Source organism: Dermacentor andersoni, chromosome 1 (genome assembly GCF_023375885.2).
Source record: "Dermacentor andersoni chromosome 1, qqDerAnde1_hic_scaffold, whole genome shotgun sequence".
NCBI lineage: Eukaryota > Metazoa > Arthropoda > Arachnida > Ixodida > Ixodidae > Dermacentor > Dermacentor andersoni.
Genome location: NC_092814.1, coordinates 24,960,862 through 24,987,016, shown reverse-complemented (window position 1 = coordinate 24,987,016; position 26,155 = coordinate 24,960,862). Strand labels below are relative to the sequence as shown.

At 43.8% G+C, this 26,155-nt stretch overlaps 1 protein-coding gene across 3 annotated transcripts in view; it reads right to left on the bottom strand.

Moving 5' to 3' along the window:
• Positions 1 to 33: 33 nt before the first annotated feature.
• The window catches only part of sp3 (phosphatidylinositide phosphatase spermathreecae), a 270,294-nt gene continuing 244,172 nt past the window's right edge, over positions 34 to 26,155 (bottom strand). For all 3 annotated transcript variants that reach the window (XM_050192990.3, XM_055061254.1, XM_055061255.1), the window contains 3 exons: positions 21,998 to 22,326; positions 4,239 to 4,538; positions 34 to 2,291 (listed from right to left, as the gene is read on the bottom strand). In XM_050192990.3, the coding sequence (XP_050048947.1) occupies positions 1,884 to 2,291; positions 4,239 to 4,538; positions 21,998 to 22,326 (1,037 nt within the window). In that variant the 3' untranslated portion in view covers positions 34 to 1,883. The remainder of the gene's footprint in view (positions 2,292 to 4,238; positions 4,539 to 21,997; positions 22,327 to 26,155) is intronic.

Here is a 26,155-nt window from a genome sequence, read left to right as displayed (position 1 = left end):
CCTTCCCTTGACATGACACACCACGAGTCACACTTTCATAGGCCACACAATTTTATTTCGAGGCTGAACCAATATGGTAGTACATGGGCCAAGCGTTTGGGCTACTGCAGTGCCAAGACACTGAGCACATGGTGTTCAAATGTTGCTTTGGCTTTAAATCAACTGGTATGCCAAAAAAGATTGTGCTGAGCATTATGGTCTTACAAACAGGATATGCCTAGGAGCACTCAATAGCAAATACATCATTTGCGTGGCCTGTACAGAATTAATGTAACCATAGAAACTAAACAATTTGCACAAGCATTGCAGCTGCGGAAAATTTTTTCATTATAGTTCACATCACTTAATTGGAGATCTGTACCAAACCGGGAATTTAAGCACTGATATCCCAAGCAGCACAGATCGTATGTAAATGAAGTTAAACCAGTTGTGCACAGCTGCAGTGTGCTGGGATTGGACCTACTGGTATAATTTCACTACCGTGAAAGCCTTTCTTCACACTAAAATGTCTTCTAAAGTACACATTGCTACTTCCTTTTTGCTAGACATGTGACACTGTACACACAGAAAGCGACTCATCTGCTGTATAACTGGCATAACTATAACAAGATATACTTTTCTTTTGCCTGCACTTTACTAGAGCTTCACTTGTACATTAATACACTGTTTGGTTACGAGGTACTGCTAGCCTCTGTAGTGAAATGGCATTGACTTTTTCGTGCTTCGAATGCTCCGAACAATTATAAGCTCAAAGGTGCCTTACATCACATCGATTTTAATTACAGCCCACTTCGGTGGCTGGAAAAGCTTTTAAAATGGGAATATGCCACAAACAGCCAAATTTTGATGTCAAATTTCAACAGTGTTCCTCTGGAGTGGTCCAGGACTGAACTATCTACAGGCAGTCCACAGATGCAAAAATGTCAGGCCTGCATGTTCTCTGGTTGTGAAGCATAACCAGCAAGCATGCACTCATAACTTTGCTTAACCAACAAATGTTCGAGGCATTGCCACGCTGCTTGAAAAGGCAAAAGAAGCCTACAACAAGCAATATGAGAACATGATTATGTGACAGAGGTGATGCCTCTGTGGCTGAGTATTTGTTTTCACTAGCAGCCGAAGCTGTTGCTGATTGCTTGGTCCAAAATTACTGTAGCTTAAGACAGGAAACTCATGGAATGTGTTCAGTGATAAATGCACTCATAAATGCCTCCCAACAATGGCTGGCAACTAAAAACTTGTGCACTAACTGAGGGGAAAGGGAACTGCAGGCGCAGGGCACACCAAATGTACGATACATGAACTCGCATTCTCCTGTGGTGAAAACATGCATGGTATAAATCTGAGTACATGATACAAACTCACTGCAACAAATTATGTACAAAAACTCAGCAAGTACCCAGTGAGAGCTGTCAAGCATGCTGTACTGATGGCTGGATTCATTCCACTGTTTGTGCAACATGCTTACAGCTGCCCAAGGTGATTGCAGCTATCACTCAGGCAGGGAAATAGTTGTAAGTAGGGATATGCAGGTTGGGGACAGACTAGGGTGGGCACAGATTTGAGCTTTGGACAGAGCTAAGGAAAAGGCTCAGGATAGCCACTACTGCATATTTTGGTATTGACAACACTTTTAGATATCGTAACGAATCAATGAGGTTGACTTTTGCCATGGGGACATCCCTGTTGCTAAGCCCGCAGAGCAAAAAGAGGCATTGCTTCCAAGTGTGCAGACGTCGTTAGGTGCATGTAGTAGTACTAGCTGCATTTTTTAGGGACAGTTCTTGCTCTCTTTGTTTCAGAAGCTGTGCAAGCTGTGAACTGGTACTTGCACCCTAGTTGTGCACACTGCCCATGGAGGGTACCAGGCCTGTTGTGTAGCATCAGAGTTCAATTATTTGTGAGCGGCAGGCCCGTTTACGCTGCTGCAGAGCTTCGCTCTCCACAGGCAGTGGTGCACGACGTCCTACAATAGCTGCTGGCCGTAGGTTTAAGCCTAAGGTCTGTACACCCTTGGCGATGCGCGACAAGGGTGACAGTACCAGATCTTTTTTGATGACAATAGGCGAGGACACTGGACTCGGACCAGGAAGCGAAAAATCTTGAATGGCACTCTCACTGTGGGACATTTTCATTTTTGCTGGCTCATGAGGGCCTTCCTCTAGCACAAACAGTCTGGACAGATTTCCCGGTGAAGTGCTGGCAGGTCGGCTTTCCAATTCCTCCGAGGATTTGGACAGCTGACGTAGGCGGCCTCCGAGAGGTGCTTCTGCAGGAGACTCTCCGCTCACCTGGAACAGCCCAAGTGTTGCATGAGCATCCTTTGCTTAAAGGCCAACTGCGACGAAATTTCACTTTGGCTAAATTGGTGATAAGTAGAACTGTAGAAGCAACCTTTGCAAAGCTTCGGAGCTGTTAATTGCCATTTTCTTAAGTCTCTAACCCTTTCAGTGGCTGGGTTTCTTTTCTCAGATATTTCTTGGAAAGTAGACGTGCACTTGGTGGTTAGCAGATATTACTCAAATCCTAGACCATGGCCTCTGAGATTTTGAGCATGTGACGAGTGCCACCTAATCTCGGAGTTCATGGTAAGGAACCTTGCTGGTTTACAGTAGTGGCATTTTTTAAGAATTATTATTATCAATAGGTATATTTTTTCCAAGACATCCACTTGTACTTCAAGCAAATTTTGCGTGGAAGCAACTTTATATCTACAAAATCTATAACTAGGCTTTTTACATATCTGACAAGCAGTAGTACTAAAAAGATGACGAAGAAAAGAGGATCACAACACAAGCGCAAGATTATCCGAAAATGATACGAACATATATACTGCCAACCTGGCAACAAAATGCAGCAGAAACCTGCCAAGTGCAATTAAAGTCATGACACAGAATAAAACGGGTGTCCACGTCTTTTTAGCACTGCTGGTTGTCAAATATGAACTTCCACCAACTCTCCCAAGTTTTCCTGCAACTTTAGGCTTTTTACACAGTTCAAAATTTTATTGCAGTTGGCCTTGAATAGGAGAACGTACTGCTGTTGTACTGCACTTATGGCTTTTTTACGTGCTACAAATGGAGCCAAAGAAATTGGTAATCACATGTGTCGCATTGAGAGTTTTGAGGAGTGCCTTTCACATGCCTGCAATTCTGCAGATGCAGCACCCACTGCTGCTTGCAGCCAACACAAATGGCACATCTTGGACTTTTTAAGCCGTGCAAAGACCTACAAGTTACCATATTTTGACCTTTGTTAAAGTAAATAGTGGCGATCCATTTTGCCAGCAGGGTAATGAGAGAGAAGATGACAACGAGGTTAGCTGGAGGAATGTAGCAATAAATGGAGTCTACCTTCAGTACCCTAGTGAAATCTTTACATAAATATGTGTATTTCATAAATTATCAAAATTATCGAATGTAATGCTTCAGGCCTTTAGTCACAATGCTATGCAACCGGTAACTAAACCTTATCTGCCCTAAATTTTCACATTTTAGTCGTTGCTGATGGTATGTACAGGTTATGTAATTGTAGCTGGGTCAAATTTGGTTGCTCTTTTCTCTATTTAGTGAAGAACTCTACGGATATAAAGTGCTTCTGGCATTGGCAACAGCTTGTTGAGACATTTCCCACAGCTACTAGAACAAAGCATGTGAAACGGCTTTCGGTGCTATTCCAAGAACTTTAACTCTTCTCCACCTCTTGAATCGCTTTTTTTCATCGCGTGGCATACATTCAAGATCCTATTGGTTGGTAATCATAATTGTATTGAAGGTGTGGCTGTACGAGCAACCTGGTGGGCGTCCTTCGGCATGACCAAAATAGGAACACCTGAAATTTAGTCATGCCATGCAATTGTGGCAGCACTCGTGAGTCTGGCGACAGCTGAATGCGCAACTTGACGACAGTGCAGCACTGGCACTGCATCAGGTTGCTGTTCTGCAGATGTAGGTACTCGAGCTACTTGTAAGCTGAAAAATAGTGTCCTTGAATGCCACTGCAGTGCTTACAGAATTTCATATCACTGAAGTCTTGCTCAGATTTATTCTTTCCAAAAAATCATGTTTTTAGCCAGAACTTACTAAATGAGAAAACACTCAAGTGCACTCTTCTAATTTACCACCAGCTCTGTTTGGTACTGTACCATTTTAATCAATTTTGCAACATTTTACAGCACTCAACACAATTTTCTCCTTGTAGCTATGTGGCTGCATTCAGATTTATGCCCATAAAAGCACCTGTATCTGTGGTGCCAGAGCAGCCGACTGGGTCTTGGGCTGGCGTAGCGATGCACGACGCATGGCATCTAGTACAAAATCGTCAATGTCCACAACTTGGTGGGCAGGTGGCCTTTGCTCGCAGTTGGCCAAGCCAGGGCTTGTAGCGAGAATGCCACAGCTCTCTAGTAGGGCATCATGGCCTGGCTCTGGTGCATCTGAGTCACTTGAGTAGTCCGAGCTCAGTGTACGCTCGGTTGCTGGCAGTGGTTGCCGCAGCCAGCGTGCCGAGTCTTCCTCCGAGTCTGACGAGCTGTCCACCTTTAAGTAGAGGGCAGAGAAAACACATTTGCAAAGTGCAGAAAATGGCAATACCACAGTTCCTGTTAAGGATACAAGAAGTCTGGCCCGCTACTCACTTTCTTTTGAAATATCTGGCTGCAGTGGTGTCACATTCATTATGAAGCAAATGAAATGTACACCTATGGTTCACATAACAATGAGAGTGCTCTGCACAAATTCCAAATGAAGCCTTACGTGGCTTTCAGTCAAGCCTTAGTTTTGTGCCTGGGGTTCCCCCCTTGCATAAAATCTGCCAAAAAAAAATTTTCTTTACGTTGATTATGCTTATTCTCAATGCATTTTGCACACTTAGATAGAAAAGAAACACTTAAATTTTTCTTTCGCGTATCTATATGTGCTGTCAATAAAGGGTTAAAAGCACCCTGCAATGCTCCCAAGAAAGTTTCTTGGGCGGCACTCATGGCATCGTCACAATGCAGCGATTTCATGCACTTTGTGCGACGGATGTAACATCAATGTATGGCACAATGATCAGTGGTTAAATATGTAATGTGCGACTTACGTTTGTACAATATTGAGAGTACTGTGAAAAAACTATGGCATTACGTTTTACGGCTATTATAATTATCATACAGCCACGAGCAAGGTGGTGTAACTATGGGAACAGCACATAAATATGTGCCCAGCATATGGCACGCTAACAGCTGCCTTGCAGAAGTAGTTGTAATAACAGAAATGATGCCATGGCTTCCGAGATCAGACTACATGCCACTCAATCACGGAGGCCATTGTGATGCCATCAACAAGCTGATCAGGCTTAGCAACCATGGGGTGCAGACTTCCTCTACGTAGCACTGATGCCCTGCGGCTATTGGGCACCGCACTAACACATCCTGGAAGAGTGAAATGTGGCAATTAGAGCAGGGAAAATGCAAAATGCAAGCAACATGGAAGTTACCCTCAACTTGAAGTTTCTGCGACCAATTACTCAGGTTTCTGCACGTTAATTATCATAATTACTTTTGCTGTTAGTTATATGCCGAGAAAAGGTCCAAAACAAAAATGGTGGCCTTAAAGAAATGTTGCACGGCCCCAGGAAATATAGAAAGAAAAATTTTGTACCTTGCTTTATATGCTTTATGTGATAGTTGTAGACTCCGTATGGTATCCAGAATTCATCTAATGTGCAACAAGTCATTAATATCTTTTAAAGGGGTCCTGAACCACTTTTTATTGAAGTCAAAAATGTATTTGAAGTTAAAATAGACTATTTCAGAAATACTTTGCTGCAAAAAGTCCTTAAATGCGTTCAGCAGAAGCGGAGTTATTGGCAATAAAACGTCCCCTATGCGGTGCTTCCACTCCTTCTTCAATGACTTGCACTATGAAGGCTAAGGCAGAGTGGGGCATTCCCACAACACTCTGCCTACTGAATGTCACCGTGGCACGCAGTTCAAATTTGATTTTGAATGTTCACGTAGCCGCCACTGCTTACGATTTTGGTGCCTATGACACGCCAAATGCGGTTGTCCTCAAAGAGCAGCTGTGCGCTCAGTCAGTGGACTAGAGGGGTACCCTGTGACGGCTGTGGTATCTATGCCATGTAGCTGACCATAGCTACATGCAACTGCAGTGCATATGCGCAGTGGTTGCTTTGTGTATGACAGGGCTTGAGTGCCTGCTCGCGTTCATATGCTCCAGTCTGACCATGCTACCTGGCGCGGACTGGCATGGACTTTCTTTGTCCTGCACCAGCTTGACCAATGGATATTAACCAAGGTGTCTAACCATGAGCAGCCAGGACTGAGCATGCATTGGCAAGCATGCATGTGGTCTGACCTTAAGTTTCGCATGGTTCGAGGCTAGTTAAATTTTCAAAACTAGTCTAAATTAGCGAGACCCAACGGCTACAACAACAATAAGCAGGGTGGCCAAAGTTTATTCCTATGTGGGCGGGCGCGGCCGAGCGTGAGCAGATGACAGTCTGCTTCTTACAAAAGTGGATAATTATTATCGAAGTTCGAAAGCAGATTTTAGCTTACTTCAGCCAGTTTATTAAACTGCATCAATAAATATGCACAATAACAGTAGGAAGAAGTTCAGAATTCATGCCAAAACCAGTGCAGCTTTGTAGCGTAGGTTGTGCTGAGAAGAGTGTCTTGTTACATCACGAAAACTGCAAGAAATGTTTATGCAGTATCACAAACTACTGATGCACATATCAGTCAGCCTGGTGCATCGGCAACATGTTGCATGCCACACAATGGCACCATTGCCAAAAGCTGGGCATGCGGGGCTTTAGGCACACACCGCATTGGCCATTCTTTCCTTGTTCACTCTCCACTTATTTCCACCTGACGTAAGGTAAGTTTGGTCATCTGCTGTCACTTCTCTCAGAATTCACCGTGCCTTTTTCACCTTCTCGCCCCCCCCATTATCTCATCTTTTGGCAAGAGGTGTGGTGGCAAACTCTGCACCACTTGCGAGTCAGTGGTATCACAAGACTACAACCCCCTATTTTCGTGACATGTTGAGAGCCTCTGGCCAACAGTCCACAGCTGTGCTATATTTGGTGTGTGTTGCGGATCTGTCGCATTAAATGAAGACATAATGGTTTGTTGTGCATTCAAGGCAGAGAGGAATCATCACCACTATGAAGTCGGCAGCTACCCAAGTAAGCAAAAGCAGGGATGAACTTTTCTGTTAGTACTCCTCTAGGGGCTGCGTTCCTTGACAGCGACTATTCATTTAAGAAAATTTATTTTCAATGTGTATCTCCTTTTCAAGTGCTGTGTACACAACCTATGCACCAACAACAAAAGCATTGGTAAATGTAATGATAAATATGTGTCGCATAAATCTTGAAACACTTTTGATTGAGACTGTGCTACAAGTTTGAATAACAAGTACAAAATGTTTTAGTAAAGTGAGCGGGTAAAGTGAGCGGGTTGGGTATTTTTGCATGGTGGGAGCATGTCCTTGTGTGCAGCAGCTGCACTTTCAATGTTTTTCACAATATGTTACAAGAGGCATAATTTTCAAGTAGCTGGATCAGTGCTCTTCAAGCTTGCTAGACATAAAATAGTGATGTTATTATATCTGAAGTTACTGTTGTGAGTTTTTGCATGGATCTACATTTTGTATATTATTAAGAGCAGTATGCTCTTAATGACAGTATGCTTTCAATCAACAGAATTAATTTGTGCCTCAAAGGGATATATATTTCCATTCAAAGCATCTGAATAAGCTTGATGCTAAGAACGCTCAATGTTACCGTCACTTGCCTAACAAGCCAAAAGCAAAAATGTATGCAGAACACCACATTTTCGGTAATAGGCATTTAAAACATTATCAAAGCAGCGCTCAACTTATATATCACTTTATTCATGCTAGACAGTGAGAAGAGCATGGCTAGGTAAACAAAAAAATTCAGCCTCTATTCATGACAAATCAGGAGAATCTGCAAAGTCAACACAAATAATATGAAAAATCATGAAGCAGTAATTGTCATAAATGCATCTCCACACGTTACCTTTAAAATAAGCAGTCATTAGTCAGCATTTGTGCGTCAAAAATATTTTAAACATAGAAGGAAAGAAACCATGAACACTTGCATATTTAGCAAAGCTGGCTGCATAGGATAGATGCTTCCAGCGGCACATTTACATTCACTTCATAAACGGATGCCATCTACCAGAAGAAAAACTGCATGACACTGAAGTTAAGGCAGTGGATGGACCAACGAGTAAGTGTTTTTTTCAGTCTTGTTGATAACAAGTGCGGGACAGTTATACTATGGCACTACCATATTCCCAGATAAGTGCTTGTGGAGGAGGAAAAGGTGATTTAGAAAGTGAGGATAATAAAGCTATACTTTGTTTTATACTTGGCAGGCAATGCAGGGGATCGAGGCTACACAAGCAGCCGTGGTCATAGAAGTTTCACGCCACACATTTCGCAGTGCCCTTTTATCTGTGATGCTTTATACAGAATAACTACTTTACATATTACAACTAAACCTTGTGGATGTAAGGTTATGCCAAATCATACTATTATGCTGTTATGCCAAAACATACGATGTTTTGGTCACAAGTACTAATGGTATGCTGCAGCCGCTGATCACAGAAACTTGGTGGTAAGTAGGATCATATGTGCGACACCTTCAATGTATGGATTTTATGTCATATTTTACACTGTAAAAGTATGATATAAATTGTTACAATGAGTTATATGACACATGTAGCAAATGCAAGCAGTGAAAGCAGTCTTCATAATATTGCCCCTTATGTACAAGTGAGCTTTATACCTGGGTTTTGAGAACTACACTTTAAGTAGAAATCACTAAGGTTTTTTTAGAACTCAACTTTCCAGGGCAGCTGACTTTCAAAATTTTTCTAACCGCACTTTCTGTTCTTTATTAACCCTTTCGCTGTCGGGCCGTGACGCACCCCCAGTGTCGGCTTGGTTTCAGGGACCGAGCATAACAGGGAATGAACATAGCAATTTATTTTTGATTATGATTGGTATACAAATAACAATTAGTCAATGCAATATGCACATTTCAGTGTTCTGCCGCTGTTGTTAGAAAACATCATCATCAGCCTGACTATAAAATCCGTTCAACATCCGAATCTGACGATGCGGAACCCTCTTCCTCGCATGCGACTCTGTCCGAGTCCGAATCCGAGCTCGGCTCGTATTCTGAATCGGAATTGAGCCACCGCTCCAATGAGCAGACGAAGGTCCCGCGCGCCAAGCCATCCGAAAGTAACCGCGCGCAGGGAGGATGCGCTTTCAGTCGCCCGCACAAGGGAGAGAAATGGGACGTTGCGTGATCAAGAAGACAGAGGGAGATGGAAAAAGGCTAAAACAAAGTTCGGAGGGCTTTACGTTTACTGCTGCAAGTCGGAAGCGAGGGTGCAGCGAGAGAGCGAAAGCAGCAATCGAGTCACCGTTTTTGGAGAGGCAACGGCACGCGCGCCTGAACTTGACGCGCGGTAGCAGGCACACCAACAGAAGAAAAATGAAAACCTTCAAACCAGCGGAGATTGCAGAACAACCCTTGAACTCATAACCACACGCGCGCGACGCATGATCCAGCGAACGCGGAGCCACCGCGCCACTCAGCAAAGAGAAAGTGGGGAGTGGCAGTCGCACCGTACTCTTCAATACATGGATTAACACAGGTCGGGGCGAATATACGAACTTGTAGAAAGAGTCAACAGATGGCGTGGCCAATCCAGGAGCGCCAGCTTTGCGCTCAGGCGCGAAATTTTGAACGCACGATAGAGAACGTACCGGTACGTCAGTGACACTGTGGGGGGGAAGCGCGATGACGTACCGGTACGTCCGTGACAGCGAAAGGGTTAAATACACAGCAGTAACATGAGTGTAGACAGAACCATTTACTGGAAATGCTGGCCTTTCTACATGTGGCAGCCTGTATGAGTGTTGCAAGGTACATGGACACAGGCATCAAGAAGGGTGTATGCAAGGTTGCAGTTCAGATTTTAAAGCAGTCAAGTCAGAAAACATAAGCAGCATTACAAATTCTTTCTTTTGTGGGGGCACAAGGATGTGTTGAAATCAAGAGGGAAACAGTGTAGCATTTGCATCAGTTTCTGCAACAGTGTAGCCAGAAATACAGTAAATTCCTGACATACTGTAACAGGATATCACATTTTCTTGAATGTAAGTAGCCATTTTTCTTTTACTTCTTTCCCATCATGACTAAAGCATGGATGGGTGCTTGAACTCAAAGCAAATGGAATAACTTTACAAAGTACACGCAAGAAAGATTTCTATACAAGAGAAACTCAAAATTAAGCAATCCAAAGTCATTTGAATGCAACAAAAATCATGGTATGCTAGGTAAGCTGCTGCCCTCACATTTACTACATTACTAGACAGCCTCATGTGGGGGAGAATATGTGGATTCCTTTGTCCACTGCTAGAGCTGCTTGCCCCAGTTTTATTCAAGCCTATTTGTGAAACTACACTCTTTGCATATGCAGCATTGATTGCTGATGTTTGATCTACATATTTTTAATGCGAAGCATTCCTCACCTTTTACCAGGCACTTTGCTGTAGGTTGGTACCTGTCGCACATCGTTAGGGGACTCTCCCATAAAAAAATTGTCTGATGATGGGATTTGAACCAGGGTCCCCAATGCAGTAGCCCAATGCATGCATTGCACTATCAAATAATATCCTTACCACTCTCCTTCCCTCATGTGTTGAGATGGTTGGCATGTGCATCCTGTTGCATAGCAACAACTTGCTTATGAATACAGGAGCATGCCAATATCTCGCATCCTTCTCTAGTGACAACGATTTGAGACGGTGCACAGCCTGCATGATTAGCTCCGCTAACCTAATGCACTACCTTTAGGATTCATGGAGATCATAACAGGTCGAAACATTAAATTCTAGGGTTTTGCGTGACAGAACCGTGTTGTGATTGAGGTGTGCCTAAGTGGAGGACTCCAAATTAATTCTGACCACCGGCATGCACCTAAATATAGATGCACTAGCGTTTTACCATTTCACCGCGAATGAAATGCAGCCATTGAGGCCGAACGTGCGGCCTACAGCTCAGAAGCGCAACGCCATAGCCACTGGTCTACCAGAGTAGGTACAGGTTGTAACACTACATTGGCGGAGTACAATAAATCAGTACGCATGCTATCACCGTCATCATCATACTGTTGTCGTCAAGCCATCATCATTGCCATCGCACATGCACTCATGTCATAAAGTTGCTCACCTTACACTACATTACACTAACATATTGCAACATATAGTAAAACTTTGCTTAACCAAAACAATGCTAGAGAGCCAGATAACCTAACTATCACAGTGCATGAAATCTGCATAATTTCTTTCTTTTTACTGGTCTCTTTCATCCTGATATGAGGGGAAGTGCTTAGAATGGACCTTCCAAGAAATGTATCCCTGCAAGATTTTAAAAAAGAAGACTTGGTATGAACAAAAACATTAACTGCCAAGACAAATAAAAAAATGTTGCTTTTTTTTAGACGCATGTTTTGTGCCAGGGAAAACATGGGGAATGCGGGAGATGGAAATTCAAGACGAAGAAGACAAGTCCACTTGTCGAAACGTTGGCTCCTGCTTTCACCTTGTTCTCGTTTTGCTCATGTTTTGTGCCAGTATTTTCTAAAAAATATGATACCAAGAATGCCTTTAGCATTTTTACTGGTCTTGATGAAAAAAAGCAGCAAAAGTCATTGTGTATTATTTATTTGTCAAAACTTCAAGAAACTGCACATACTATACACATGTGCAAAAATTGCAGAAAATTCACAATAAGTTAACTCGTCATCGGCAGTTAATGGGTTAAATGGCAAATGTTTCCATCCCTCTTTTTTCTCATGTGTACGACATCAGCAGGAGTGGCGCTTGTACCAATGCTCAGCCTATCACACTACACGTCTACCATCAAAGCTTTTTTCTATGGCTCCCTGATGGTGATCGACTATGATGCCATGTCTTTCTTGTCATCATTAGTGGCTGCAACATCGTGAGAGGTTGCTACCAGAATTCCTGGCACACTGAAGTGCAGCTCTCACAGATACTAAGAATCAGAGGTCATACCCGGGCTGTTCCACTGGAGGTTGGCGAGTGCTTTTTTTTAGACAAGTTTTTGATAAACCTGCCTATGTGTGATAATTAAGCAGTGACAATACAACTGGAAATTGTCCGCAATCACTCCTCTCCATCTGTCTCTTTCCAGTACATGTTCTCCACTTTTACCGTTACACTGCCACAACATGCTTTACTTTGTGCATATACCCTGCACCACGTGGGTGCTCACTGCACAAAGCTGCACCAGGAGGCTGGCTGAGACTGTACAGCTTGCATCGCTGTAGCATGTCTGGCTGTTTGAATGCCTTGCACTGCCCTCATTTGTCATCGTTGCACTTTATCAACCTCACGGGCCTGCTCATCCTCCCACACATGCCAATCTGTACCAAATTCTTGAAAAACACTGTTCACTACTCTCCATCATTATAGCACACTTTTTCAGTCTCTGCAACATGCTAGATTCCCGGATGACTGCCTGATAGAGAAAGTTGTCCCTGTGCACAAAATCTTGGGTAACACAAAATCTCTCAAATGTCCATCCAAGTTTACTCGCATCTGTTCCAGGTAAAATTTTTGAACACATTATTTTCACTTATGTTCTTAACTTTCTTGAATCTGACCAATTTTTTACATCTTCATAATGGCTTCCAATAAAACTTTTCTTGTGAAACGCAGCTTCTTGTCTTTACTATTTGCCTGCATCTACTGCCCAACTCTAGATTCATAAAACTAGATTCAGGGGTGGGACTGCCCAAAGTCTTTTTGGAGCTTGCATTTAGGAGTAGTCTGGAGCAGACAAAATTTCACTTTAGAGCAATTTAGAGCAGATAAAATTTAACTTTGAAGCAGTTTGAAGCAGGTCAATCTGAATTTGGGTAGAATAATGAAATATGGAATATGGCAACGCACTTTGAAACAGAACACAGAACAAACCAACGCGAGCACTCTATTGCAACATATTAAGCTGAATTTTGAAGCTGATTACCCTGATACTGAAACTGCCTAGTGAATGCCAATTTTGGTAATAGTGCCTGTAGATTTTTTATGAGTGGTAGCAATCACAAAAACATGCATTAAGCAATAGCAAGTCCGAAATATTGAAAAGTAGCACAAGACACCTTTTATAAATATTTCTTTAATGTCTCGACATTGTAGGTGAAGTGCCTGAAAATGCGCTTCTCACCAACTGACCATATGGAGGAGACAGAATTATGAAATACTGTGGTTCATTGAAAGCCATTTCTAGATAGTAGAAATAGTTTCGCCTTGCTGCAAGCCAATCAGAATGTGGGGTGGAGAAGTGCGCTCTGTAGCTACAGCGTACTAGGTTATGAAAGAGTGGGTCACGTGGCGGCACGGTGCATGCTTTCCTGTAAAGCCGAAAACATCGGTGGCACTACGATCAAACTATATATTCTCGCACCGACACATGATGATAGTGAAAAATGTCCTCAAATTATACAGTCCAATCGACATCCTGCGCTGGTATAACATATAAGTATTCCAATTTGTTTTTATTCCAAACCTGCTATTAGCCCTTTGTGATGAGTCTAAATGGCTCAGGCCTTGCCCATATGGGCTCAAAAACAGATGGGAATAGTTTTGCATTATACCCGCCTTAGGGACAGAGACGCCCGCTCGCTGAACTCGCTGCAGCGCGCGCCTCCCCAATACCTTGTTCATTCGCAGTGCCCTCGACCTACTCTTTGTTGTTTTGTGCCTCAGCTAGAGAGCGCCGCGCCGCTCGGCCCACTCAACCGTATTCTAGTACACTCTAAACACAGCCACCCTGGCTGCTCCGACAGAGATGACAACAGCCAGGAGCAACTGCACATGCGCTGGCCACTAGCCGAAAGCACCAAAAAGCCCAGTGTTATAAACGCGAAAATTATGAGAAACTGTGGGAGGTGCCGTCGCACAGTGTGCTATGTGAATGGCTGCACTATTTTTCAGAGAACGAATCCGCTCGCTGTTTGCGGCCACTGCCAGAGCACACATGCCAAAGCCGTTCTGGCGCAGCGTGGCACGATTTCAGTCAATTTTCTGTGTTTGGTGTGCAGGAATTTGTGTTTGTATCAAAATGGCAAAACTGGCATAGGAGTCCCAACCCTGTAGATTGTATTCTTTTTTATTTTTCTAAAGCATTCGACAAGGTTCCCTATCATTTACTACCTTTTTAAGCTCTGCCAATTAAATTTAGATCCTAATGTGCTTGACTGGATTCGAGCCCTCCTTTCTAACTGCAGTCAACTTGTTTTTGCTAATATAATGTTGACTCACCTGTCCAGTCTATGCTCTTCGGTGTTTCATATTTTCTTCTTAACTGTTCCTAATTTTTATCAATGGCTTATGTGGGAAAAGAGACTTCTGCCAGGTTTATTGTCGCAGAGTGTTAAGCTGTCCTAACATGGCGCACTCAAGGTGACAAGCCTAACCTCAGCATTCTCCTGGTCGTGAGTCCATCTCTCTCTTCCTCTTCTTCGATGCACCACGCGAGCACGATTTCCAACATCGTCCGGGCCGACAATGTCACTTGCACAGTTCCAGAGGACAAAGAAGTTGAACCGGTCTCGTGAGCTGTGTGTTGTCTGCTAGTTGGACTTTGCATGCTCTGACGTACCCATCGCTCCCCTTTAAGATTTTAACAACTTTACCTGATTTCCAAAACGTAATGGGTACTTTGTTATCTCTAATAATGACAAGGTCATCATTCTTTAAGCAGCAGTCAAGCTTCTGTGACCTGCTGTGCACACTTCTCAGTGTCAAGATGTATTCTTTATACCAGCGCTGCCAAAAGTAGTTTAGTTTTTGTTGTCTACATCTCCAGGCGTGCAGTGTGTCTGTGTGACCTCCCGAGTTCTCGTTAACTTGCGCTAGTGGAAGGGCAGTGAGATGTCTACCTGACAAAAAGTTCGAAGGAGTTAGTACTTCCGCTTCAGTAGCATCATCAGAAATGTATGTGAGTGGTCTAGAATTTATCACTGCCTTGATCTCTGTTAGTAAAGTGTGGAGCTGTTCGAAGCTGAAGCATCCTTTTCCTAGTGTTTTCCTGAGGCAGTTCTTAACTATTCAAATCATTCTTTGAAGCATATGGCAATTGTGCCATATGCTTCATCTTATCCAATCATAACTGCACAGCTTAACCTTTCAGAACTTACCATTTGGCATAAAAAAGTCTAACTTTTTCATAAAATTTATTATAACAATAATCTTTGTGAGGAAGCCACCAATGGAAACTGACGCTGGCAACCTTTAACACCTGAACTCTCTCGAGTGAGGCTAGTTTACCAGAACTCTTTGAGAAACTATCAGGCAACTACTATCAATTGTTAACTATCAATTGGCAACTACAGCGTCGATTCTAGAAACACTAGAGGAGAGATGCTGGTAGAATTCGCGGAAAGGAATAAGCTGCAAATAATGAACATCTTCGTCAGAAAGCATAGCAACAGAAAGTGGACCTGGACATGCCCTAATGGTGAAACAAGAAATGAAATGGATTTCATACTTTCTGCCAATCCCAGCATAGTGCAGGATGTTAAAGTGTTAGGTAAAGTGCAGTGATCATAAGTTAGTGAGGTCTAGGATTCACCTCAATTTGAAGAGAGAAAGAGTAAAATTGGTCAGGAAGAAACAGGCCAACCTAGACAAAGTAAAGATGACCAATTCAGGCTGGTACTTGCAAACAAATATGCAGCCTTAGAACAGAGAGATGAAGATGACAGAGGCAATGAATGGAACCCTAACTAGGCTAAGCAGCACTTGAAGTGGGAGGTAAGGCACCAAGGCAACCAGAAGGCAAGCTCTCCCAAGTAACAATGGACCTAATAAAGAAACGACAAAGAATGAAAGTGTCTGACTCGAGAGATGCGATAGAATTTGGGGAACTGTCAAAACTAATCAACAAGGAGAAAATAAGTGATATTCGAAATGATAACGTGAGAAATACTGAGGAACCAGTAAAAAATGAATGCAGCATGAAATCAGTGAGAAGGAAACTTCGCATAGGACAAACCAAAATGTATCTACTGAAACATAAGCTGGCTAATATCATCAGCAATCTCGAAGGTATAGTAAAAGCAGCGGAAGAATTCTATACTGACCTGTAGAGTACCCAGAGCAGCCACGATACCTCCATTCGAAGTATTAATGAAGAGGTTACAGAGACTCCTTCTATAACTAGTAATGAGGTTAGAAGGATCTTGCACAACATGAAATGGGGAAAAGCGGCAGGAGCAGATGGAATAACAATCGATTTAATCAGAGATGGGGTAGCCATAATGATTGCAAAACTGGTGGCCCTCTATACGAACTGTCTATCGACTTCAAGGGTCTCGGAGAACTGGAAGAATGCCAACATTATACAGTACTAATCCACAAAAAGGGAGACTTTAAAGAAGTAAAATATTATAGGCCCATTAGCTTACTCCCACTACGATATAAAATATTCACCAAAATAATTTCCAATAGAATAAGGGCAACACTGGAGTTTGGTCAATCAAGGGAACAGGCAAGTTTCAGGAAGGGGTACTCTACAATGAATGACATCCATGTCATCAATCAGGTAATCAGGAAATCTGCAGAGTACAATAAGCCTCTCTATATGGCTTTCATAGATTACAAAAAGGCATTTGGTTCAGTTGAGATACCAACAGTCAGAGGCATTACGTAAGCAAGGAGTACAGGATGCTTACGTAAATATCTTATTACTTGCAGGGAACCCTGATCATGAGAAGGGAATTTACAGGAGAATAAAAATGCGTGAGAGCACAAACGGCGGACACTGTCAGCTCCTGACTGGAAGCTTACCATTATCATTAAAAAGAAAAGTGTACAATCAGTGCATTTTACTGGTGCTGACATATGTGGCAGAAACTTGGAGACTGACAAAGAAGCTTGAGAACAAGTTAAGGACCGTGCAAAGAGTGATGGAACGAAGAATGTTAGGCATAACGTTAACTCTTTTCATACCGCACCCATTGGGCATACTTAGCTCGCTAACGATGGTTTGAAACTCCGCTTTCGAGACTTTGCACGTTGATCACACTGCACTATCGGACGTGAAGGAGGAGAACTATATTTTTGATTTCTAAGCAGTTCACGTTTTTCCCACCAAGTGGCTATTTTTGAACATGCTTTGAAGTTTTGCGATCGTCAAAATACAAAACAATAATGGCCGCCCACTATCAATGGTTTTAAATGCAGCTTTCGAGACCTTAAGCGCCACTCACGGACACACTGCGCCATTGGATCTGAAGGAGAACTATATTTCTCTTTTTTAAGCAGTCCGATCTTTTTCACACCATGCGGCAATTTTTGAACACGCTTCGATGTTTCGCGATCGTCAAAGTAGAAAGCATAAATGGTGGCCTCTGGGAACGCCAAGTGCACTTCGAAAGATCGCAGATGTCGTGATTCCGCTGCGTCTGCAGCTGATTTTATCGATGGGTAGAGCAGCAGCGAGTCTCAGGATGCTGCCATTTCGTCTGACTTTGACTCTGAGAGCAACAGCGACGTAAACCAGCCTGGAACATCAGCGACCGCAGCGCGGCAAGCCCAACTGTAGTGCTTGCAGTTAAATTTTTGTAGTGGAATACCTGTTGAACGAAAAATTTTGATTTTTTTGGAGATAGTGCATATTAGATGGCAATACATTTTGTATATCTCACAATTTTCGTTGCATATTTTTCTTAGTAGATACAAGTGCGTCTTGTTCAATTTTATCCCACAATCTTGATTTTGGCAATTTACATCTTTTCTTCTTATGACATATATCTCGTTAATAAATATTTTATGCCTGAAAGTTGCATTCATTTTACTTTTTTGTTTATGTATTACAGAAAATATTCAGTGCAGCACTTCCACCAGAAAAAAAAAAATTGGCGTAACCTATAAAAAACACCCATTTTCCTCATGGTAGGGAAGAGTTAAGAGACAGAAAGAAGAGTGGTTTGGATAAGGGAGCAAACGGGAATAGCCGATATTTTAATTGACGTTAAGAGAAAAAAAATGGAGCTGAGCAAGTCATGTAATGCGTAGGTTAGATAACCGTGGACCATTAGGGTTACAGAACAGGTGCCAAGAGAAGGGAAGCGCAGTCGAGGACGACAGAAGACTTAGGTGGGCTGATGAAATTAGGAAATTTGCGGGCACTATACTCCGTTCCATACATTGCAGTCAACACTGTGGAAGCTACGCAAGAAGTTCGGTGACGAAAAGTTATCATTCCGTCCACGCTTCACTATGCGCCAACAGCGTTCGCTCGCGCAAGCATGCGCGAGAGGCTTCTCGCGACAGGTTGCAGATAAAAAAAAAAAAAACGAAATGAACAACAAGAATAAAAATGATCTAAAACAATGCCTTAGCAGACATACACTACAGTCTATTTGTTTCTAAGGATTAAAACTTGTTTCATTCAATACTGAGCCTACATTAAGAAACAGTTACGCACAATTGGGATAAAAAAACATTGAACTATATCCAAGTGCGGACGAAGCCACTGAAAGAAGGCTCTCTAGCCTCCACAGCGTTGACTGCTATGTATGGAATAGAGTATAGTTGGAACTGGTTGGCACAGGACAGGGGCAATTGGAGATCTCAGGGAGAGGCCTACATCCTGCAGTGGACATAAAGTAGGCTGCTGCTGATCATGATGTTAAACCTCTTCTTTTAATATTGTCTAGAAGTAATCATCGGCAAAAAGGTCTTGCCATGTTCAACCCAGTTTTCTGTAACGATTATCTCGCCGTTTTCATGGGCCAATCTCAAAGATTGGGCAGTATAAAATTTTGGGCCATTCCTGTGGGTATGTGCCACTACTGGGTATGTGCTGTTATTCGAGAATTTCTTAGATGCCAACTTGGGTATGTGCACCGCCAAGTATGTTCCCATGGAGCCTCTGGGTATGTGCCACTCGGTATGTGCAGCTTTTCAATGAAGCTTTCCGATGCCAGCATGGGTCACTGGGTATCACGTCAACAACAACAAAAACAAACAAGCAAGCAAACAAAAAAAGCACAACACCTAAGTAGTAACATGTAGATGCTAGGTGTCAACTGGAGTTGACTCTGCTCATATTTTTTTTATTTAGAACTACCTCTGAATGGAATCAGCTTCCAGAAGCAGCTACTGCTATCATGGACAAATCACATTAAGAGTTTTTGAATAGCATGCATAACCTCATTTGAGTGCGTTCTTTAATTGGCACCTAATTTGTTCTTCTGGCATGTTTTTCTGGCATGAAACAATTGTTTTGTTTCAGCTCTACATTTTTGTACTAATGTATTTATTGTTTCATGTTTATTGTTGTATCAACCAGTTGTTGTAATGTGCCCCACCCCTCTGTAAGGTGCAGAACCTGAGGGTAAAACAAAACAAAGAAACTAGTAAGTAAGTAAATAAATAAAAATAATTTTGCACATTGATAACTCGGCCTTCCTGCAGAATTCAACTGTTGGGTGGTTGAGCTTGCTGCAATTTGAAAAAAATACACTTGGCAGCTGCAACAAAGATGCACTTCCAAATGTAAAACAGGGTGCTACACACATGCACACATCAATTCGTGTCATATTCATCAAAATATGGTATAGTGCCTAAGTAACACACGGTAGCTTACCGATATCTTTGAAAAGAAACCAATGCGTTCTAGCACTACTGATCTTGGGCTGAAAAGGTAACAAGCTTGAGAGCTAAGGATTGCACAATGAGCAATGGAATAGAAAATGTTCAACATAACATGAAGGGATAGAAAGATTGCCGTATGAATCACAGAGAAAGAAGTGGAGTTTGGCAGGTCATGTAATGCATAGAGCAGGTCCTTTCGAATAACATAATTGGTTCAAAGGGAAGGAAAGCACAGTTGAGAATGTTGGAGGATTAGGTAGTTTGATGAAACTGGAATAGGATAGGGTCAGTCAACAGAGGGGCAATAGGCTTTAGGAAAGCCAACAACACCTGCGGTGCCAAGGGCATTATGGAAACTTTGAGGGCAAGTTTTGTTTTTGGAGGCCATATGCTGCATAGCTAGCACCGTAGCCACTGTGGACTGCTGCGACAAGCCCTCTCGCCATCGAAATGTTGGAAAACCACATGCTCTGATTGGTCTCTATGGGTGACGTAGCTCCTGGCACGTGGAATAGTGAGCCAGCCCGAGCTCGCACAGCACTTTGAAGCCTACAAAATTTCTCACGCCATCTGCGCACGCTGGCCTTATGCACAAAAATGTGTAGGGTTAGCAGCTTATGTTTTTTTTTTTTTCACAAGCTCTTCCACTACACTTGCTGACGCAATCATCATTCTGTGAAAAATGCCTGAAAAGTTGTCTACCTGCGAAACACACAAAAGGCTTGAAATATTATCAGACGGCTTCTCCAATCAATCAGGGTTGCACACCATTTTGTGAAACAGTTTGGTCTTGCATGTTCTTAAAAATAAAAAACACACTCACAGGAACCTCGCAGCTATTACCAGAATGCTCCAAGGCATATTTTTAAGCATAAATTTGGAAGAAAGCGCGAGTGGCAGGCAATGTTTCCATGCAATCTGTCGGTGGTCCCGGCAACTTGTCAAAACATGTTGAAAGGAACATTCACAGATATGTGTTAAAAATAACATTTGTGGTATTCTAGTACATAATAGTGCATATTCCAGTGCATAACAGACACGGCTAAGAGCTTCGCAAGAAACTGTTTATGTGCCTAATCGCTTTAAACATTTTTTGCTGTTGGAATGCCTCTGCACATACAGACAGCTGAAATGCAACAAGGTAGTAGTGTAAAACCAATTCCATGTTCTGATGGTGTGCCACTGCCTTCTCAGCAGTGTGTCGTGGCTGTTTGTTTTGTGCCTTTACCAAAAGCAGGTCATGACTCATGAGCTTTGCAGCGTATACCCAGCAGGCAGGCAGTGGGTGCTAGAGCAAGGATGCACTCAGTGCACTGACTGCATGAAGACGTGATGCCTGCATTTGTGGCCACTTGGGATCAGACTTCTCTTCCCAGCCTGTTGTGCTATGATTATCTGAGATGGTGGAAAAAAGGCTGGACTCCAGTTAGACGAGGCACGTCCTACACAGGTGACTGCAAGTGAAGCAGATGCTGAGCGCCTTCCCTTAAGATTCCCATACGCCTTACTGGTGGCTGATTGAAGATGCATGCCACTTTCTAAAGAAAGTCATCTGCAAGAGTTTGCTGACAGAGAGCTTTATTCTAGAGTGGACATAAATGATTACGATGCATGATTTGTTGCTGTCATCTGCACTGGCAAGATGCCACCTTGCTGTGTGCCCTTGCATCAATGCACATGATAGCAGTAGCAGCAGTAATGCACATGATCTCACATTCCCAAAAAATTTCACCCTTTGTGACTTAGCCTGTCCTTAAACATTAACTGTCATCGATTTTGTGTGAATTTTCTATCTTTAACACTGTGCTTGCTACATTCCTGTCAAAAATGCTATGTCATGCTGATAAACACATGTCGTTCGTGATCTGAAAGGGCCAGGTGTACAGCATCAAAGAAAGAAAAGGTATGCAAGATAGATGACGATTATTGTTTGGGGACAAGATAAGCATGAAAGGGTGCAGATATTTCCTGGTGTGCATTATGCTAAAGCACTGCAATGTGCAGAATCAATCTGTGCATGTGATATCTTTATGTGTGGACACCAACATTTTCTTCTTGTAATGTGTGGCAACAGCAACATTACATGCAGGGATGGGTTTATAGGTGTAGTAATTTCATGCTCAGTTAAAAAATGGATGGGCAGGCTGCGCTGTTTATCCAAGTCTGCCTTTCCTCGTCCTCTCACTACAGCATCCCACAGAAGTCAAATGGTCAAGTGCAGCACTTATTCAGGAAAAGAGTGGGCCCACCTGGAAGGAGCCCTCGGTGAGTGCCCCCAGTGCAGCAGCAGGGCGTTTGGCCAGGCCACGCACACTGCGCATGGGGTTCAGCCGGGCGAACTGTGAGGTCACATTGCTGAGGGCACGTGAGCCGACACTCACAAAGGCCATCAGCTGACCCTCAGACATGTTGCGTGTCATGGCACCCAGAGGGGCCAAGCCCAGGCTGCCTGGTCGCTCGCCCTGGACAAAGGGCAGCTTGCTGCGGCGCCGCTCCAGTTTACCCTCGAACAATGGCACACTCAGTGACTTGACGCTCAGTGCCACCTTGAATGACTCGCAGATGGCCTTCAGTGACTCTGAAAACAAGTGCACACATTCAATGTCAACCTGTCACACCTTTTCCTTTAGTTTCTGTTGCCTGCACAATGAAGGCCTTTTTTTGGTTACTTCATCCCTTCTACACTTGATGTACCAGACTATAGTCTTGTTGCCAAATATGCTCTTAGGAAACAAAGTTGCCACTCACAAAGCACTGTCACATGAAACTCTAATATTCCACAGAGAGGCCGACTCTATGTGAGCAGTCTTCTATACTGTACTGGCATTGACAAAAACATGCTCAAGTGATTGGGGGGGGCAGGGATGAATTACCATCTTAATGCGTGTCCAGTGCCAAATGGTGCTTATAGCAAGCATCTGTATGTCAATGATAATGCTTTAGAAGCTTCTCTTCTTGTTCGTATTTTTTAACCGTTTGGGTGCCAGACGTTTCAGGCACTTCCGCCCGGATTGTGCCAGAGGTTTTCCCAAAGTGTGTCTAAGTAACACATTAATAAGCTTTAAATTCAAATGCTATTTATTGACATGTGTTGCTGAACATTTTACAAAGTTTTTTAATCTGGAAATTCAAACAAGAACCAATACTTGCACTAATTATTTATATTAATAAGGATAATGAGTGTTCCTGAGGCAACGTGGTCTTTTCGTCACCGTCAGTGTCATGTAAAGAGGCCCTGAACCACTTTTTATCAAAGTCAAGAGATGCATTTGAAGTTAAACGATTTAAGAAATACATTGCTACAAAAGGTACTTCAATCCGTTCAGCAGAAGTGGAGTTATTGGCAATCAAACATCCTGTTCGCGGTGCTTCTGCTCCTTCTCTAATGACTTGCATTACGAAGGCTACAGCAGAGCAGGGTGTGCCCACAATGCTCCGCCTACGTCACTGTGCCGGGCAGATAAAAATTTCATTTTGGATGTTCACACAGACGCAACTATTTACGATTCTGGCGCCTACAACATGCCAAACGTGGTTGGACTTGGCCAGCGGACTCATCATGGCACCCCAAACAGCCGCATTATCTATGCTATATAGCAGACACAGCTCAGAGTTCATAAAAGCTCTCGACTTTCTGCATCACTGAAAAAATGCGCAGGCTTTTTGCGCCTGTCCACCTTGTTGGAAAATGAAAGACGTGAGCAACACAGTCATTAAGCTTTGTCACGCCATGTGTCATACAACAACAAAATATAGAAAAAATTTTAGTTTCACCAGTTTTTTAGTAGATGGTACAACCAGTCTATGGATGTTTCATGCTCACAAATTATCTCCTGAAAGGCAGGTAGCATGTGAAGATTGCAACATGAGTTTACTCAGGCACAGCCATGGGTGTGCATCAGTGGCCAGATGCACATACTTGGGCTAAAAGGTTAACACTACTTTTCAACCAGTCTTTAAGACCCAAAATGGCAATGTTAATTTTTGTCAGTCCTGTATTTAATATAATTAGAAGATGGTTTGTCACTTCATTTGAGGATTAAATCTCCAATATTAATGAATGCATATTTACCTATGGTATTGGGTGCGAGGACACAGTGTGTCGCCATCTAGCGCCAGTGCCCGAGTAACATGCAAAGTTGGATCGTGTGCATAGTGCCTGCTATGTTTCGGGCACTAAGTTTTGCATCGTACTGCCATGCAATTTTGGTCATGTGTAGCTTACGCGTTTATGCAATTCTTTTTTAACTGAGCTGTTTTGTTTGCTATACGATAAAATCCAGCATATTTTTTCACTTTTTCTGGGGGGGGGGTGGCCCAGGCGCACCCCCCCCCCCAAAAAAATTAAACGGCATACCCCCCACCGCCCACGCCACTACTCCTCACACACGTTCCTAAAGCGCTGACAAATCAATCTATACGGCGGTCAACATTTTGCTGCCTTTTACAGCAAAAGCTGTACATGCCTAACATTCCGTAGTTTTTTCGGCGTCCGTCAACAGCAAAAATCATCATGTGGGCCGATCCTGGTGATGTGCAAAAAGGGTCCAAGCTCAATGGCGCACACCTCTGTGGGCTCGGGTACCTGAACCAACCTTTCAAAATCTTCGGGATGGGCCCACGTATGGGGAGTGCTTAAAGCCTGCTTCACCTCCACCGCAGGTCGGCCCGGCATTGCACTACCTTCGGTATGGACCCATGTATGGGGAGTGCTTAACGCCTGCTTCACTTCCGCTGCGGGTTGGCCCGGCAGTGCACTACCGTTGGGATCCACCCACGTATAGGGAGTGCTTAACGCCTGTTTCTGCTGCGCAGTAGGCCGGCCCAGCATTGCACACCATCGGGATAGGCCCACATATAAGGAGTGCTTAACGCCTGCTTCACCTCCGCTGGGGGTTGGCCCGGTCTTGCACTATCTTCGGGATCAGCCCACGTATAGGGAATGCTTAACGCTTCCTTCACCTTTGCCGCCAGTAGGCCCGGCATTGCCCTACCTTCGGGCCGATCCGTGGCGGAGGTGAAGCACTTTGCTTTCAATTTGAGAGCTTTTACTGTCATCAGCTCTCGGTGCGATTACATTTTCACAGAGTGGAATGGTGATCAATTTTTTTCACTCCTTTTGGATGGCAGTAGTTATCGGCATCTCCTGGGGTGTGAAGGCCAGTTTTCTCATTGATTCGGTGCCTGTGCAATTAACTCATGATGAGTTCAGTTGTCACCATCTGTTCAACAATCACGCGCATCGCTGTTGCTTCATTAATTCAACCTTCTTGGTTTAGACTGATCCAGGGACCAGGAAAGGGATTCGGTTCATAGTCAGCTGGTGTGCACGCTCGTGGAACGTGTTGCGGCCGGAGAAAACGCCAGTTGCGTTTAACTTTTCCTTTTGCTTCATTATTTCCTCAATTAACAGCTCGCCGTGACGCTGGCAGATCCTCGGAACCATATACCCACAATATTAAGAATATATTGTAAGGAAGATGACGAACGTGCGCGCAGTCAGCAGCATCGGCAGCATCAAGCGCGCAGCAGAAGCTCGAGCTCGGGGACTGTGCTCGGTGCATCGTAGAACCGGCGGTCGCTGCGAACCCGAATAAACCTCCTTTATAAGTGGTGGAGCCGTGCTGGGTAATCTTCCGCTCTACCATCCTGGAACTCCGTTCTCGGACGCTACCCTCCGCCATGCCGGACGCCGACCAGCAGACTCTTCCATCGCCACCCGTCCCTTGCGCTGGCACCGTTCGCCAGCGAGAGCCTCCCATCTTCAGCGGAACCGACGACAACGACGTTGAAGAGTGGCTGTCGTCCTACGAACGGGTGAGCGTTCACAACAAATGGAATGACTTGGACAAGCTGGCTTACGTCTCATTCTACCTCGCGGGCGTGGCCAGTCTCTGGTTCAGAAATCATGAGAGGGATATCCGAACGTGGTCGGCACTCAAGACGTCCATTACAGAAGTATTTGACCGACCCGCCGTCAGGAAACTCCGAGCCGAGCAGCGTTTGCGTACACGCGCACAGGACACGGGTGAGACATTCACCAGCTATATAGAAGACGTTCTCGATTTGTGCAGGCGCGTGAACGCTGCTATGACGGAAGCGGAAAAGATCAAGCACGTCATGAAGGGAATCGACGATGACGCATTCCAAATGCTTCTGGCCAAGGACCCGCGCACTGTTGGCGACGTCATCAGCTTGTGCCAGAGCTATGATGAATTGCGTAAGCAGTGAGCTCTGACAAGGCGACATCCCACACCAAATGCGGCATCACTCTGCAGCCTTACACCGGCCCAGAACAAGCCTCCCTGATAACGCAAATCAAGGATTTCGTCCGCGAAGAAGTCGCACGACAGCTATCTCTGGTGTCCGTCACTCAGGAGTCTGCCAGCACTTTGCCGTCTCACATC